The sequence below is a fragment of the Strongylocentrotus purpuratus genome, unplaced genomic scaffold (assembly GCF_000002235.5).
Source record: "Strongylocentrotus purpuratus isolate Spur 01 unplaced genomic scaffold, Spur_5.0 spur5_scaffold_18, whole genome shotgun sequence".
NCBI lineage: Eukaryota > Metazoa > Echinodermata > Echinoidea > Camarodonta > Strongylocentrotidae > Strongylocentrotus > Strongylocentrotus purpuratus.
The window spans coordinates 22,056,504-22,074,045 of record NW_022145603.1 but is presented as its reverse complement, the minus strand read 5'-3'; the positions used below and the strand labels follow the sequence as shown (position 1 = coordinate 22,074,045).

The window sequence follows — 17,542 nt, the reverse complement described above, 5'->3', positions numbered from 1 at the left end:
ATTATGTATAATTGAATTCCAATAATTAAAGTGCATTAAAACATTACGCTAATAACATGCTAAAAGTGAATAGAAAATAATGAGTCAGCTTCATTGGAACACTTTTCAGCGACAATGATTTTTAGAGGGGTAGGGTTGTATTTTTTGTTTGGGAAAAACACACGAATACCTTAGAAACATGTTGAGTGGATCGAAACTATGGGACAGCATTCATGGATAGTATCGACCATTTTTTTGTTGAAGTTACCATAGAAACAAGCTGGTTAAATTGAGAGAAACAAATTGTTAAAATGCACGTTTCGCGATAGAAACAAGCTGATTAAATATTGATAGGTATGATACAAGAAAAACGGAACCAGAACTTTATGCACAATTAGACAATTTGATATCGAACTCATCATCATCATCACACTTAAATGCTCTCGCTTTATAGTAGAAAGATGGATGACAAACTTTTTCTCCCGCACGTTGGTAATTTTAAAGATTTTTTATTCAAATTCTGATAATAGAATAGGGTTCACTACTCTAGACAAGGTTTGCAATTGTGAAAATGAAAAAAATCTCTCTTCTTTTCTGAAGTAAGAACACTATTTCATCTTCCGAATTATTCATTATGAACCTTTGAAATGACGAGCATTCGGAAAGACAAACCTTTGGAATTATGAACAGTCCTAATAAAGAGATATTTCTGATTGAAGAACCTTTGGATTCTCGTGCGGAAAAGAAAGAAGAAAAAAAATCATAAACGAAAATGGAAATTCATTTCCCACGCCCACCCCTTCGGAGCAAAACACTTAGCTTTCGGAGTACGGTTATAAACCTTCTTCGATTTTAAGAGAAATGCACGCACTAGTATAAAGTTTGGGTGTTCGTAATTATTCTTCCTCAGAAAGTGAACCTTTTCAAAAACGAGTTCACCAGGCTACGCCGTAACTGGGTTGACAAGTAGCCATTATGGCATTGGTTGTCTTTGAGATTTCAAGACAAAATGCAAAACCAACTATTGTTGGTGCAAACGAATTGTTATTTAAACTATATACAAGGGCAATATAATTATGTACTAGAATTTGGTTTAGAACATTGATTTTAAGCAATATTGATATTGGCGCCGATGAACTTAATGTGAGGAGTTGGACGCCCATAATTTTGTTTGTGAAAATACAAGTTGCGCTAATAACATGCTAAAAGTGCATAAAACATTATGAGACAGCTTCATTGGATTATCCATGAGCGGTAATGATTTTTAGAGGGGTGGGTTGTATATTTTCTTTGTTTGGGGAAAACACGCGTTATCTTATAAACATGTTGAATAGATCGAAAATATGGCATTAAGGGATAGATATTTAAAGCACCGACCATTTTTGTTGTTGAAGTTACCATATAAACAAGCTGATTAAATAGAGAAGAAAAAAGTTAAGAAGGACAATTCGATATCGAGCCTCATCACATTACCATAATGAATATTACCGGCATGAAAAAAGTCTGAATATTTCATGATCATGATGTATAATTGAACTCCAACTATGCGTCACGCTTGTATGCTATTGCTTTATAGGCTAACATGTTTATAGGCTGCTGGACTCTGACGATAGGGGGCGTTGTCAAATGAGACTAAACGGAGCTAAACGTGCGTGTGCGTGTGTGTGTTTGTGTGTGTGTGTGTGTGTGTGTGTGAGAGAGAGAGATATATATATATATATATATATATAAAGAGAGAAAGAGAGACAGACAAAGGGAGGGAGAAAGAAAGACAGAAGACAGAGGATGAGACAGAGGGGAGAGAAAGAAAGAGAGACAGAGAGACAGAGAGAGACAGAGACAGTCACAGAGAGATAGGGGAAGAGGCAAGATAGAAAAGACAGCAAAGCCAAGGATGGCGATAGAGAGCAGCAAATTAAAAGTCCAATACTTTTAAGTGATCCTGATATGCATTGATAATAAGACCGATTTTACACCAAGGTAGAGTGTGTTCTTACGCCCTTTGTCTCACGACGTTGTCTTGCGTGTCCAGGCGGGATATATATTAAATATGGATATTCTGTAGTTCAAGAAACACGATCGCAAAGACTTTCGAAAAATGAACCGTAGGCAATTTCAATATCCTCGTGCAAAGGCTTTCGACAAATCCACCTGAGCAGAGGCTTTTGAAAATCTGCAAATGTTACAGTGACTTATTACGTATTTCGAACATAATTTCTATGCAATATGCAACACGGCATTGAAATTGCATAAACGTTCATTTCTCGAAGCGCTTGGCCATTACGTTGAGGAGGCGCGATGGATCAGTCGGTAGAGCAGTGGTATCGTAATCCGGTGACCCGGGTTCGAAACCAAGTCGATGGGCTAGTGCCCCTTGGTAAGGCATTAATCCTCACTACCAGGTCCATCGGAGAGGACCTTAAGCCGTCGACCGTCTGGTTGCTTACTTTACAAGCATTTATGCTTTCTTACCAGTCAGGTAAAATAACCATCACATCACATATAGAAACTACAAGACGAAACAAAAGTGTGTGGAGATGACATGAAAAGCTAAACATAAGAAATCAGAATAATCAGTTTCGCAAAATCTGAAATGTTGTCTTCTTTTCAGGATATAAATGTATTTTGGATCTTCTGAAGACGTGTTGAACATCCACACCTTTCTATTTAAAAAAAAATGAATGAAATTAATGACGCTTTCTCCACTTAAAGAAGCATTTAAATGCATAAGCAGATGTTTCCTCGCCTTTCCCGTTTCTCTGTCAAAACACACACACGCACTCACGCACACACACAACCAGACACACCCACACACACCTCCATCTTCTCGTTTTGATCTTCACTGCACTTTTCTTCATTTTCTCTCTCTTTATCCTCCTCACTGCCCCCCCCCCCTCTCTCCATGCTATATATCTCTCTCTGCCTCTTTGCCTGCCCTTCCCTCTCCTGCATGTAGCTCCTTCTTCCTTTTTCATTGTAGTCACTATAGTCCTGTAGATATATGCCTCATTTGTACTTTTCCACCACCTGACCACGGACGTGATGGCGATCTTCTTTATATTCATTGATTTATTGACCATTGCAAAGCGATTGCGTGAGATCGTGATTGTTTCATACTTACCCAAAAGCATACCCTTTCTCCCTCTCTATTTATTTATATATTTTCTCTCTCTCTTTCCCTAAAAAGATATGTCCTCCTTTCTTCCCCTAGTATACCCTTAAAGAGAAGGTTGAGGTCTGGTCAAGATGGCAAAAGCTTATTGAGTTTTATAGTGCTTTGTGTTCGTAATGTTAAAGTATATCATTTAGCAACGTCATTGATAAGAAATTATCTTAATTTCATATACTACTAAACATAACTAGAAACCGCTTGAATATATTGAAAATAGCCAAAGTTCGACGCCTTGATCATGTAGTCCCATATACCCATGTACCTGTTTACAATTCTTTTTTCTAATGTGATCTTCAGCACGACTGGGTCAATTTTGTAAAATGTTGATGTTTGAATCTTCATCATGTAAATGATACTAAAGCCTTATGTTATCGACCATTCCTAATCATTTCTAGCAAGTTTTATCACATAGCAAGTGAGTGGCTAGTACTGAAATGTTTCTTTAATAATAACTCTTTCTCTCTCTCTCTGCATCTTACCCTCTCCCCCTCTCTTTTTCTCACTCTCACTCCTCATCTCTCTCTCTCTTAACAAGCAGGACTCAAACGAAATCCGTGCTCTAAGCCTGATTTTAAAAACTATATCTTGTATTTCCGCTATATGAAAGTATTGCGCCTTTGGTCACTCAGCGTTCCTTTTTTCTGAAACCAGGCAAGGAAACGCTTATATCGTTTATCACGGATAATTGACTTGATTTACGATCAGGTGGTGGTGCGTACTGGTCGATGGTGTCTGTCCGGGCCAGCCTAGAAACCTGCGTAGAATCAACATGGAACAGTGTTCACTGACTGCATTAATGCTGATCTTCATGGGCGCATTCAAGGGTAGGCTAAGATTAGATTAAGTCTAACTGAAATTAATCCTGAGTTTGTCTCCCCTTCTCCAAAAGACCCCTGTCTTCTCGCTAATCTTCCAACGCTTGATATTAAGTTGTTGACAATGTTTATTTTCTATTTGTGATTGGATATGTTTTTTTTTTTTTAAATTATATATAGAGTCTTTACTTTTTTTCCCGGAAAACTTCTCTAATTAGAATACGACAGAAAGTACCTTTAATATACTCTGCATTATTAGAGCTGACGATATGAAGTTTAGTCTTTTGATTGTATATAGCATGTAAAGAACACATTTTCGAATTGCCTGATGGGCAAATGTTCGCATATTTAGATCGGTGCCGCACAATTAGGGCTTTGGAATTTCCAGAGGTTAATTTTGTTAAAGTCAGTGCGATCGTGCTTTGAGCGAATAGCATGAGATGGATACGCCTTATCCCCTAAGGAAAGAAAGGGAATGAACTATTCTGATGTGTTTATCTAAGGAACGGGGGTACAACTCTCTGTCTCTTCCGTCCAGAGAAGATCTGGTCCTTTGATGCGATTTCTAGATTCGCCACAGTAGAGGTAATCAGGGCTCCCACTTAGCCGAGTTGGAGCCTCGAGTTGTGGCGAGCTGGCGCAAGCTTATGGCAAGCCGTTTTATCATTAAAACTTGATATCAAGAATTCGATTTCGTGATACCAAGAATTCGATTTCTTGATATCAAGAATTCGATTTCGTGATATTAAGAATTGAATTCTTGATATATCAAGAAATATGTTTTAATGATAAAACGGCTTGCCATAAGCTTGCGCCAGCTCGCCACAACTCGAGGCTCCAACTCGGCTAAGTGGGAGCCCTGCTTAAGACAGGTCCTAACTCGATCGCAAGTACTTTCGGATGTCAACCAAAGCCAAATTCAGTTGACTTGACTTGACTTGACTTGTTGACTGTATATCAACTTTTCGTTTAAGTGTGAACATTACAATAACACATTAATCCGATGATGATTTCCATGGAGCCTGGAGCATACCATCGAGTTTTGAATTTGCCCTTCAGTTCAGAAATCTTTGCGATCTTATTGAAAAGGCAAGACAAACAATGTCGAAGTAAATGGGTACCTGGTAGGAATTTATTCCTTGAAACGCAGCGCGCGTAACAGCTGCACTGCTAAAGCCAGGGTAAGTATGCTGCATTATTGTAGAGCGCTTAGAGACTTCTGATAAAGTAAGTGTTAGGCGGTATATAAGCAAGTATATTTATTATTTGTGTGTTCATATTTTGTAGGGGTTACCCTAGCTCAGACGAACATGGATGATGTGATATGCCCACATGTTGAGTTGACGTGTCCTTCGCTTCGGAACTCAAGTGGTGACGTCATCCCCTTGGTCCTAAAATACATGACGAAACAAGTTGGCGGCATGTTGAAATCCTCACTTTCAAAGGACCGCATTACTGTCAATCTGCAGTGCACACTTGCGGGTAAGAATATACCTGAACTTAATTTAGTAATAATGATCATAATAATATCCCTCCTTTATATAACGCTTAATGTTTCAACGATGTCTTTACAGATACATGTATATTATTACCCCGGTCATCAGATTCAGGCTTGCCCGCAGACAATGTATGCACATTCTCCACTCCCTGGGAAGCATTCAAGTCAGGCGTCATTTTATTAAGTTGTCATGGGGAATATGACACTATTATTTTACCTATAACCGGTGTTGTCAGTCACTCTGGCTACGAAAGTGCATTAGCGCCGTGCTGTATTACCATTGACAATGCACTCGATCGATTTTACTTATTTGAAAAAGACAACAGACAAAAGTTACTTGTTTTCCTTCTAGCCTGCCTGTCATCACCTTGTATGAACCAAGGACAATGCACAGAGAGTCTCATTGGATTTGCATGCGACTGTGAGGAAGACTACGTGGGGGACATTTGCCAACTCAAGAGTAAGTGTAAGAAAATAATACAAGTATGTTATTGTGTTGCCATTTACTAACCGTTATTACAAAAGCTAGTACTACTATTTTGTAGGTACATGTTAACTCATGGCCTGCCATGAGGGTGCATGCACACTATCGTTATAGTGCTTTGTACATGCGAGCAAGCTATTGCTACGCTGCCATGTGCGTGCGTGTACACTTACGTAGTAGCAGTTATTGTTCATGCTCATTGGACTGTGCTATGTGTTTTGCATTCGCTATTCATAGAACCATCGCGTTAATCAGATTATCTAAATATAAACTTGGCACAATGGGGATTAGACCTGTGGCATGATAAGAGTTAAGTGATGGGCAGATCGAGAATCCGGAATCTTATATTAGAAGAAAAAAAAAATGGTTATATCTTTCCCTAATCAGACGGACAAAGTTATAGCACAGCGCCAGTGTAGTTGGCGCGCGGGGGGGGGGGGCAGGATTTCTCATCCATACTTTTTGAGCTCCCTCATTTTGTGGTCGTTTTGTAGACAACTATTCTAAGAATACCTAAATTCATTTTCAAATCGTTGCATGGCAAAATAGTTTCTGTTAGTCTTGGCTAATTATTCAAGTTAAAGTTCCATGTTTTTTTTTCAATTAAATTATTTGGAGTATTTCAGTTAAAAGGTTTTAAAAATTCAGGCTACGCTAAAGTTTATTTTGTGTGCAAGATCCTTGTCGAAATGGAGTAACCCGTTTAGATTGCCATGATGATCCAACCTAAGGTTTGTGCTTTCTGAATCATATCATTTTAACCTTGTAGACCTATGTGCCAAGAGAATCCCTGTGTTAATGGAGAAACATATCATGAGGATCAAACTATAGGGTTCAACTGTCGTATTCACAATCTTTTATCCTTGTATGCAGGACCTATGTGTCAAAATAATACCTGTTCTAATGGAGGAACATGTCATGATGATCCAACTATAGGGTTCTACTGTCTATGTGATCCCTGCTTTTTTGGAGAGTTCTGTGAACAAGGTGAACAAACATGAATTATTGCTTATAAGTATATTTTATCCATACCCTCCCCCGATTTCAAACAAAGCAGATATAACTTGTTTTAGAATCCGTCATTGTTAATGTTTTTAGTAAAAATATTAGTTTTGGGGTATCCCCAGTCATCATAGTTTTATCATTTGTGTTACAACATAAAGCATTTGTATATGTTGAGTTATGTTGCTAAAATCAAAATAATAAAACTGAGAAAATATAGATAATGAGTTAATACTGTGTATATATGATTATATAAAACAGATCATTACATTCGTAATACATTAATCTACATTTGCCACTTTCAACACAGGTGTAAATGGGTACCCAATATGCTAGAGCACTATACTAAGCCGTTTGGTTATGAATGGGGAAATAATTTTGAATCGCCAGGAGCGTCACTGTGTTGCGGTTACCATATGTTTAAAAAGTCATTATTCTTGTTATTACCATCAATAATCTTGTCTTTATATTGACAGAGTATGACATATACACGTTCTCCGATGAAGACACATCATCTACCTATTTCTCTGATTTTAGACCCGTTGAGCTTAATGTCACGGTTCTTGACAAGTTCTATCTCGGAGTCTCTCAACTCGTCAACTCCACCAGCTGTGAACTCCGCAAAAGCGAGGCTGCCATCATGTGGTATATCACCACGCCCAACGGGACAGTCCCCACAATCACCATCTACGAGTTTGACACTTTCGACAGCGACAGTGATAGTGAGGAATTTTTCATCGTCGCCAACTCTAACATACACGACGCAAACTTCGTTAACACAGACGGCATTCGTGTCGCTTATAACCTTTCTAAGCCGTACCAGGACGTTAATATTTTGGTCCCCGGAGTTCGGGCGGACCCCAGGCGGCAGAATGTGTTATTGATTGCCCAAGGGAATCTGCGCAGCGTTTTACCCTATACGGTCAGGGCGCTGACAAACAACATGTTTTGTCAGTTTATAAGCTCATTGCGTGTGATTCACCTGGAGAGATACACGACGGTCATGGCTAAGGTCCTCGCTGTTTATCCCGATCAGCTGTAATTGACCTTGAGGACGAAGAGGGCACATTGGCAAAGTATTGCGAAGTCCCCCCCCCCCCCCCCCCCCACCCATCAACAACAACAAATCGAAATGGAGGATGTTTGGCCCTCTCCCCATAAGTCTGATTTTGCTGTAGCGGAAGAAGTGAAAGCATTGCCTTTTAATGTTGAAAATGTTTATAGTCATACGTTTTTTGTTTCTACTCTTCTTGTTTAACTGATCAGTTGAATGCTCTCGATCAAGTATTAAGACATTCTCGCTCATAATTATTAAATGAATGCTGCCCATTAAGCATTTCAAACAAAAAAAAATTGAACAAACACTCTAAAAACAAGCATTCAACGAATCAGAAAATACTTTCAAACAAGCAGTCAGTCAATCAGTGAATACTTTCAAACATTTAACAGTCCTGTTGTGAATGCTCTTACAATCACTCAACCAGTCACAGTCAGTGAATGCTCTCAAACATTCAACTATTCAGCCAATGCTCTCACAATCATTCAACCAGTCAGTGAATGCTCTCAAACATTCAACTATTCAGTCAATGCTCTCACAATCATTCAACCAGTCAGTGAATGCTCTCAAACATTCAACTTTTCAGTGAATGCTATCAAACATTCAACTATTCAGCCAATGCTCTTGAACAAGCTTTCCACCAGTGTAATCTTCAACGGTTGCAAATACATCTTTAACCAATCAAAAATGTTCTTCGTCAAGTATTGGCCAATTAGGATCTTGATCAAGCATTTCATCAGCAGCCAGTGATTTCAGCAATCCATATTCTCACTCAAGAATCAATCATATCAATGAATGCTGTCCATCAAGCAATTCAATATCAGCCGGTGATTTCAAACAAACATAACATCATTATTCGCCATCAAAATTTGTGATCACTCATTCAACCAATCAGAAATAAACCAACAACACTTTACAATAGATTTTGAATTCATCAGCCATATTGCTTTCATCGAACATTCAGTAAATACTCTCAAATCGAACAAGCATTCGACAATGAGCCAAAACGCTCAATCATGCATTCAACCTGATGGCTCATGTTGTCAATCAATAATCTACCGCATCATTAGATTGCTAAATTTACACTCAAAATGAAAGGATTATTCATTCAAATTCTGACATTCTGTTGTGCCTCAAAAAACCACATTTTGCATTCAACAAAGGATTAACAAAATAAAATCTAAGTACTGTCAAATTCATTTTGCCTAAAAATTTGTTAGCTTTATTTTTTTTCTCTCAAAAATACATACACCTTAGTGATTCTAACATCTTCCCTTTCCTTTCGCAAATTCTGAAGTTTGCGAAACATTTCATGTCCCATCTTGGCACAATGTTTAAGATACATGAACACAACTCTTGAAATAATAAATATTAAATAATCTGTAACTTTCTAACATTCATGTTAAAACTGAAATTTCTGGTTATGGGAGAACAGAACTCTGGGATATATACAACCTGTACAAATTAAGATAATACAAAAGATTCAATTCAAAAGTACATATATTCACAAATATGGCAAGAAAAGGTACATTTGGCAATCATTATACCAAACTATCATTCTGAAAAATCAAATATTTCACGTTTAAAAGGGCTTTTCTACAAATAAATCTATGTTCTATCGCCCATTACCAAGAGCTTATCAAATAGGGCATCACTTGGCATGACCTCCTAATGATATTTGACTTTTAAAAACCAAAGCAATTGTGTAAAACTTCTGGTGATTGTTGTTGAAGTGACTCATAAGAATATATAGCTCACATCAAATTTTGTAGATAAATACTAGTACCTTCGAAATGGCCCGTAGATAAATAAAATAATAGGTCAGTTTGTTTTATCCAAGTCATTTGTTTAAATAGTTCTATTGGTGTGCATTTCCAACAGCAAATAATTTTTCTTATTTCGCATAAAGTCATAGTCATTCATGGTAATATTAATTTCCATTAAAAATCTAAAAAACTACTATCTACCTCGATACAATATTTAATTTCAACAAATTCAGCTTAGAAGGCAAGAAAAAGAGCTGGATGGACTAAGGACTTTTCAAAACTACCTCCACATTTTTCTTATTTCTTTGCAAAATATCTTGTCTTAAGTATTTCCTCCTCAGAAATTATGAATGAATTTAAGACCAATAAATATACCACCTGTTCCTCTCTCTATCTTTATATTTTTAATAATAACGTTAATAAATACCATAGCGAAATTGCGAGGCTTTAGGCTAGCATAATGGTCTCACTTGCATTCATGATATTTCAAAACATTGCACCTAACTTTAAATCTATTGCAAGTGGAATGTTTAATGCCATAAACTCTGCAAACATATACAATGTGGGGAAAGTTACAGGTACTTTTCAATTTTGTCTAGCTGATTACATTTTTGGATGGACATTGATAATTTTTCTTTGATAATATTATAAAGCTACTTCGGAGATACCATCTGCACATGTCCAGATAAAGGTCATTAGTACTAAAACTGTAAAAAGGAATTATCTAGCTGATTACATTTTTTGAATGCACATCAGGTTGTCTTCATCAGGTTGAGTTTGCCAATAATCCGCTATTTTCAGACTTGGGATATTATCCCGAAGCTTGAAATCGCGTTTTCACCAGACCGATACGCTCTTCACAAACTAGCTCGGACGAGCGCAAATAGCCCGCTATTTCCCAAATAGCAGGATCTTTTGGAAACAAGACCAAGATTTCTTATGATATTTTCCTGACAAAATATCCCGCTAATTGCAACTGCGGCTGATGAGGAGATAAACTAGCGGGTTATTTGGCAAACTCGAGCTGATGAAGGCAGGCCTTTTCATACTTTTTCTTGATAATGAGCCACTTCAGAGATACTATCTGTACATGGCCCCAGAGAAAGGTCATTCATACAAGACTGTAAAACCCATCGAGACAACTGCCGGATACATGTTCATGAAAGTTATGTAATCAATATTTGTTAATGCACTGACGGTACCTTTGATGATACACAGGTGAGAGTACATGTATTCGTTTCAAGAGGGCAAAAAAAGATATTCACAAAGGACCTCCATCATTTATTCAATAAGTGTTCTAAAATGCATGAAGTAGAACATTTCCATGTGTAATAGATCTGTAGATATTTTGTTCCAGTTGTACAAGTGCTTTCTCCAAAGTGGTTTATTGGGTATATAGTTGAAACACCTACATATTTGGGTGTAGATTTGCATTAATATAAAGTCAAATGTCACATTCTACTTGGACTTATTCTAACAAGAAATTTATACACTTGGTAATATAGAGGAATACCTCAATTATCTGTCCTGAAAATAATTGAGCCATCCAACAAATTATGCTTTGGTCCTAATAAGGTTGTTATCTTTTGAATTATATATGTTTATATATAACACTCATGTATGTTTTGTTCTGCTAATATTCTATGCACAACTACTGCATTATGCATTGTAATGTGCACAAAGTAAAAAATAAGTAATAAAACAAGCAGGAAAAAAAAAGGAATAAAGTGGATTACGTGTGATATTATTCTAAGATGTATATCATTGAAAGCATATATAAATCAAGATACCTTGGCGATTGCATCTACCCAAAGCCTTGTAAAAATGACATTCTTCAGACTAACTTGCTCTTTAAATATATCGTGACGAGCATAACTGAACTTTAATTTCTTTGAATATTCTCACTGTCAGTGTGTCACTCCTACATCTTCAAAAAGATGTTGCATGAAGAGCTAATTCAATTTCAATAGTGCCAGCTATTTTGTATCATAAACAATGTGGCTTTCAAGCCTAAATAATTCAACTAACTTTGTTTAATTGCAAGGCTAATTAATAACTTCTCTCTTTCTTTTTTAATTTATTCTGATATACCATGTATTCATGTATCTGATAAGAAAATACATGAAAAGACATTTTCACAATAATGAAAGTCTTGGAAAGCAATAAACTGCACGTTTAACAAAAGTAAAATTATGATTTTGCATTGTCACTTGGAAATCTGAACATCCATGGTGTCGTATGAATAATAATGGTGTTCACAGGGGAATAATGAGGGTGTTTAAAGGGGGGTAAAACTCAAACCAGCCCACTTTCCTCTCCATCGCCCATTTTTCTCGTCAGTCTGATCAGTTCTTCTCTGACTGCATTCGCGACCTGAGGGGAATATTGTCCTGTTGGGTATTTCAGATTAGTAGATATATCCAGCTCATCGTAAAATTTATCCACGGCTTTTCCAACACCCTTTTCCTTGTTGCTAAGCGACTGCATCTTTCCATCCGATGGTGCAGACGTGGACGCAGAGTCCTTTTCAGTTTTATTTGGTTTAGTTCTGTCGGGTAGTGGTGATCGTGTCTTTGACCCGTGCCTCTGTGAGCCGTTGATGCTCTGGTGATCGAACGACCAATCGTAGTCGGGTTCCCCTTCGAGGAGCGTGACGCTTCGCTTCTGGGGGGTGCTCTTGGAAGGAACATCGTCCCCCTCCCCTGGTGGAAGGGGGAGTTGGCTCGTCAGCATCTCCTGAAGCATGTCAGCGTAGCGCTCAACCACGCCCTGCTTGTTACCTCGGAGGCTGTCACCGTCCGGTCTTCGCTCTCTGAGGCCTTGCTGATGATTGGTTGTTACTCCTCTCGGGCTAGGGATCGGTGACGGATTCAGTCCTCTCGGGCTAGGAATCGGTGACGGGTTTATACCACCAGGGAGGGATGCCTGTCAAAAGAGCAGAGGGGGTTCAAAAGTTTTTAAAGTAGTGCCATCATGTTATTGTTTCATAATCATTTCAAACCAGTCATGAAAAAAATTGTAATAAAACTAGCAACTTCTTTATAATTGTATCGTGTGCATGTCCATCTTGGGGGATACTCAGGAAACCGTCTACTAATTTATCGCATAGTTCCATATACCTCTTTCTGTGTACAGTGCTTGTAACTTTACCAAGACTGGGTCAAATTTCTTATCGCTTTGATGATTCCTGAACCTTGCAGTACACACCAATACTTATATGCTAGATGATCAACCTTTTCTGATCGATTCCACAACATTTCTTTCACAATGCAATCACATGACCAGAATTGGTCTTTACCTTTAAGTTTAGGATAAAGGTATGGATAGCACTTTATCAATTGCTGTGGTGAGGGATTCAGTTAATGAAGGAAATTGATGCAGAGCGATTGTTGCAGAAGCCTGCACCCTACAACCCCATCTGGCTTCTTGCCAGAAAGAGCATACATCTATGGCTTTCTTGAGAGTCGGGCAAAATAAATCACCAATCATCATCAATGATTACATCAATATTCCACGGGAGTGTTTCACAAAGACTAAGATGGACTATAAGTTGGACTTAACTATGGTAGGCTGTTCATGCCACTGTTCTATCTCACCATTTACTGGCATTGGTCTCTCAAGGGATCATGGTCCCAAATCTATAGAATTTACATTCTTTGAAACTTCATTATTGAAGGAAAAAATGTTATCTCAAGATCATATTGGTGAGAGCAACTAGTGGCATGAACAGCCTGCCATAGTTAAGTCCAACTTAAAGTCGATCTTAGTTTTTGTGAAACAATCCCCAGGAGTTAATGAAAGAAGTTAACAGTTCTTACTGGTTCTTGAGATGGAGATAACATGGCCGTCTCATCTCCAGCTGTATACGGACTCCAAATGACACCGCTGCCCTCTTGTGGTGGTCTAGTGACAGGCACAACAACCACGCGAGTTGTTTGCCCCATCTCAGAGGTCTGAGTACCGCCATCTATTTAGGTCAGTGGAAAAAGAAAAAGAAAGAGAATAAACAGGTCAGGAATAGAATTTCCCTGGAAATCTATACCAAAAAAATCTGTAGCATAGTAAACTTTTATGAATTAAAATCTTAAATTGTAACACTAAATCTTTTGAATCACAGAAGTCTATTGCTGCAACAACAACAAAACAGCCAGATCATTTACAAATTTATGTCCTAAATGGTTCTGATTTTGATCATCTATGTTAATCTCTATTTATATCTACCATTACCAAGCCTCTCAAACTCATCATTAGGCGCGTCTTCATCATCTTGAGATTGCCAAATAGCCCGCTATTTCTGATTTGGGAAATAATCCCGAAGTTACAAATCGTGTCTTCATCAGCACGAGATTCGACCTCGACACTTTGAACTCGACCTTGAGAAATTAGCTTGAGATATTTTGTTTAGCGTTCATGCATAGTGCGAGTCTTCGGTCTGGTGAGGACGCACCGGACAAATAGCTGGATATTTTTCAAACTATCCCAAGATATCTTGGGATGACAATCCCTACCTAATTGCAACTTCGGGATGATGAAGACGCAAATTAGCTGGATAGTTTGCGATCAGGATAGTTCACATAGCAGGATATTTGGCAATCTCGAGCTAGTGAAGACAGGCCTATTGAGTCAGCAGACTGGTTTGTTATGGAAGACATGTTATTTATTCAACTGCGACAGATACCTGATCTTCTGGTATCGCATATCGTAACAAATAGAAGAACATGCAAAATATTAGGAGACACATGCATTAAAGGACAAATATTTGGTGAAATAAATATATTTCATTGTATCAAATGACGAGAGACAACACATAAATATTTGCTCCTAGGAAGGAAGTAATGGATTAGCCATTGTAAAATGCAGAATATCAGGATAAACATGCACTAAAAGGGAAAAGATTTGGTGAAATAGATGTCATTTCATCATTTCAAATGAGACTAAATATTTGGTCCTAGGAAGGAAGTGATGGATTGGCCATTGTAAAAAGTAACTCACTGTTAATAAAATCTTTTTAAAAAAGAAGAGCTTTCAATAGAAATTTCAAAAAGTTTGTTTCATACTACCGAAAAGAGGCATCACTGTTATTTCAAGAACTTACCTATCGAGGCGTCTTTGGGTTTTCTCCTTGGTATAGGTGGCATGACTGGAGCAAAGAGTTGTCTTGGTACTCTACCATAAAAACAAAGGACATATCAAACTCAAAGCTCATTTATACTGCTGAGACCAATATAATCAACTGAGACCAATAATCAAACTGGTCCAAGGTTTTTTTCTTCTTTATGCGAATATTATTCTTAATGTTATACTTTAACAAAAGAGAAACAAGGTTTGTATTATATATAGGATTATATACCCTGTAATGTTGACAGTTATATAACTATGTTCACAAAAAGTATGTATTAGTTAAATCATAATGAAAAAGAGAAAAAAAGTTTCTTAAAAAATGTTGTTTTATGACCAAATAAATCAATTAATACAACAACAACAAATATAATCAACTGACACACAGATACACCAGCAATACACTGGCATTAGACCAGGAATAAACCCGAAACAATTTTTATAGAAATGTCACTGCAAGGGGAACAGACGCACTCTAAACTATCCCTACATAATCTTTTGGTGCTCCAAAATTTGCTCTGGCGACGATTGATATGGGCTTTATTTTATCAAATGAGTAGGGTTAGGGTTAGAATTGCAATTGGTTTAAGGTAAAGTTCAGGATGAGGGATAGGATAAGGAAAAGTGTTGAGTCCTGGGCCCCATTTCACAAAACTTGTTATCAGTGACAAATGAAAGTTTTTTGTTATCAGCTAGTGAAATCCTTGCTTCTGATTGGTTATCAGCAGATTTGTCACTGATTTTTGTCATTTATCATTGAAAAAGGCTTTGTGAGACGGGTCCCTGGGCCCTGTAACACAAAAATAAAGTTAGAATCACATGTGATTTTACTTACTCTTGTTGTGCATGATCCCTTGGAGTTCTCTTCCCTTCTTCTCTGCCGCTATAATTCTAACAATGACAATGAAGAACAAATAATGTAGAAATATTACCCAATAAATTACGAGTATATCATATAGATATATGAGATAAATACATGTAATAAGGAAAGTTTTGCAAGAGAATCTGATATATGTACTTAGTAATAAACATGTCATATACTAGATATTTTCATGACACAAGATTTAAGAATTTTATCAATTTCTACTATCAATGTATATCTCTCTTCCCATATGCTTCATGTTTGCTTCAAATCCATAAGAATTAAAAACAAAATTATTTCAAATCTATGTATTTCTTTCTCTCAACTATGATGCAAAGTGGTTTTAACTTTCCAAATGTTCAAATTGTGTATAGCTTTACATCAAATTTAGACATGATATAATGGAAGCACTGAATAAAAGGTAATAACATTTACAAGTCATCTCAGGAAAATCAATTTTTCAACATGTTTGAAAATAGAAAAGCAATGGTATATGATTCAGAAACTTGGAATGTGAAGAAAGAAGAAGAAGATATCTTGAATAGAACAGAAAATGCTGATACAGAAGATGTTTGATAGAAACAGTTTGATAGAAAGTACACAAGTGAGCTTGTGGAAAGGTTGGGTCCAGAAGAAAAATAAACTGTGGTGAAAGTGGTAAAGAGAAGTGGATCGAGATGGATGGGTCATGTGTTGAGGGGGAGGATGATGACCCTGTTAAAAGAGTGTGGGATCTGGTAAAGGAAGACACAGGAGGGAAAGGTAGACCGAAGAGTTCATGGAAAGATGTGGTGAAGAAAGAAAGCAGTAACTGCAGGGATGCCCGCAGAATTGATCAGAGGGCCTGAAAATCACCTAGAATGAGCTATTTGGTACACAAAAAAGTCTAAACTATGGTCTGAAAATAACTTGCTAGGGCCTGAATACAGGCTATTGCCTGAAAACTGGCATCCCCGAGGAGGGTGCTCGAGACAAGAAGTGGAGAGAGGGAGTGTCATCAGGACCCGAAAGTCAGTTAGCTCTCATAAGAGGGAAAAGCTGACTTCCATAAAGGGTGATTAATATGATTGCATTTGGAAACTAGGTGGAACTGTCAGGGTTAATAGATGTGATTCCAATCCCTCACCTGACTATTTGAGAGGCCTCCACCCAATGGAACAACAGCATTTCTGGATGGACTTGTCTTTCCGACCAATGAGAAGGCTTCGTCTATCAGGGCATGCATCTTCTGTTTGGTCTCTTGCAGAGGCTCAGGTCGATTGTCAGCTTCATCCTGAGTTACAGAGAGAGAGAGAGAGAGTGGGAGAGGAAAAGAGAGAGAAAGAGAAAGAGAGAGAGAGAGAGACAGAGAGGCAGAGAGGGGAGGGGGAATGAGAGACAGAGATAGGAAAAGAGGGAGACAAACAGAAATGCAGGAAAGGGGAGAGAGAGAGTCGGGATGGGGGTAAGGGAGTAAGAGATTGAGAATGAGAGAGAGAGTGAGAGAGAGAGAGAGAGAGAGAGAGTGAAAGAGAGAGTGAGGAAGTGGAGGGAAATAGAGAGGGACAGTTGCAGAGAAGATTGGACGAAATGGGGGGGGGGGGGGAGAGACAGAGAAAAAGAATAATTTACTTCATAATGATAAAAGCCGGTATTGTCTATGAGCATTATAAAAAAGCGAAGTGAGAAAAAATGACTAAATCTTTGTAAGTAAATGATAAACCACACACACCATATTTTTATTAAAACTCTGAAACCTGAAATGCAAGTGAGGTGAGGCTTGCATGCGTGAGTAGGCCTATTCATCATG

The 17,542-nt window shown here is 37.8% G+C and overlaps 2 protein-coding genes across 2 annotated transcripts; one reads left to right on the top strand and one right to left on the bottom strand.

Annotated features, from left to right (window-relative positions):
• Positions 1–5,791: 5,791 nt before the first annotated feature.
• LOC105445938 (probable cubilin) lies at positions 5,792–8,042 on the top strand. The gene is made up of 3 exons (XM_030989465.1): positions 5,792–5,924; positions 6,822–6,935; positions 7,427–8,042. Exons 1-3 carry the CDS (start codon positions 5,837–5,839, stop codon positions 7,990–7,992), a joined length of 768 nt encoding a protein of 255 aa, XP_030845325.1. The 5' UTR covers positions 5,792–5,836; the 3' UTR covers positions 7,993–8,042.
• Positions 8,043–10,741: 2,699 nt separating this feature from the next.
• On the bottom strand, positions 10,742–17,062 carry LOC115925499. Its single transcript, XM_030989464.1, has 5 exons — positions 16,880–17,062; positions 15,727–15,782; positions 14,869–14,939; positions 13,592–13,740; positions 10,742–12,698 (listed from the first exon to the last, which is right to left on the bottom strand). The coding sequence occupies exons 1-5, from the start codon at positions 16,976–16,978 to the stop codon at positions 12,069–12,071; spliced, it is 1,005 nt and encodes a 334-aa protein (XP_030845324.1). The 5' UTR covers positions 16,979–17,062; the 3' UTR covers positions 10,742–12,068.
• Between the last annotated feature and the right edge of the window lie 480 nt (positions 17,063–17,542).

Bases quoted from the DNA above. Each gene is read 5' to 3' on its own strand.
- LOC105445938 (XM_030989465.1), top strand. From the start codon at position 5,837: ATGAACCAAGGACAATGCACAGAGAGTCTCATTGGATTTGCATGCGAC. The intron at 5,925-6,821 runs GTAAGTGTAAGA...CCTTGTATGCAG, and splicing joins GGACATTTGCCAACTCAAGA to GACCTATGTGTCAAAATAAT. The intron at 6,936-7,426 runs GTGAACAAACAT...TTATATTGACAG, and splicing joins TGGAGAGTTCTGTGAACAAG to AGTATGACATATACACGTTC.
- LOC115925499 (XM_030989464.1), bottom strand. From the start codon at position 16,978: ATGCATGCCCTGATAGACGAAGCCTTCTCATTGGTCGGAAAGACAAGT. The intron at 14,940-15,726 runs GTAAGTAAAATC...TTTTTATGGTAG, and splicing joins AGGGATCATGCACAACAAGA to AGTACCAAGACAACTCTTTG. The intron at 13,741-14,868 runs GTAAGTTCTTGA...TGACCTAAATAG, and splicing joins ACCCAAAGACGCCTCGATAG to ATGGCGGTACTCAGACCTCT.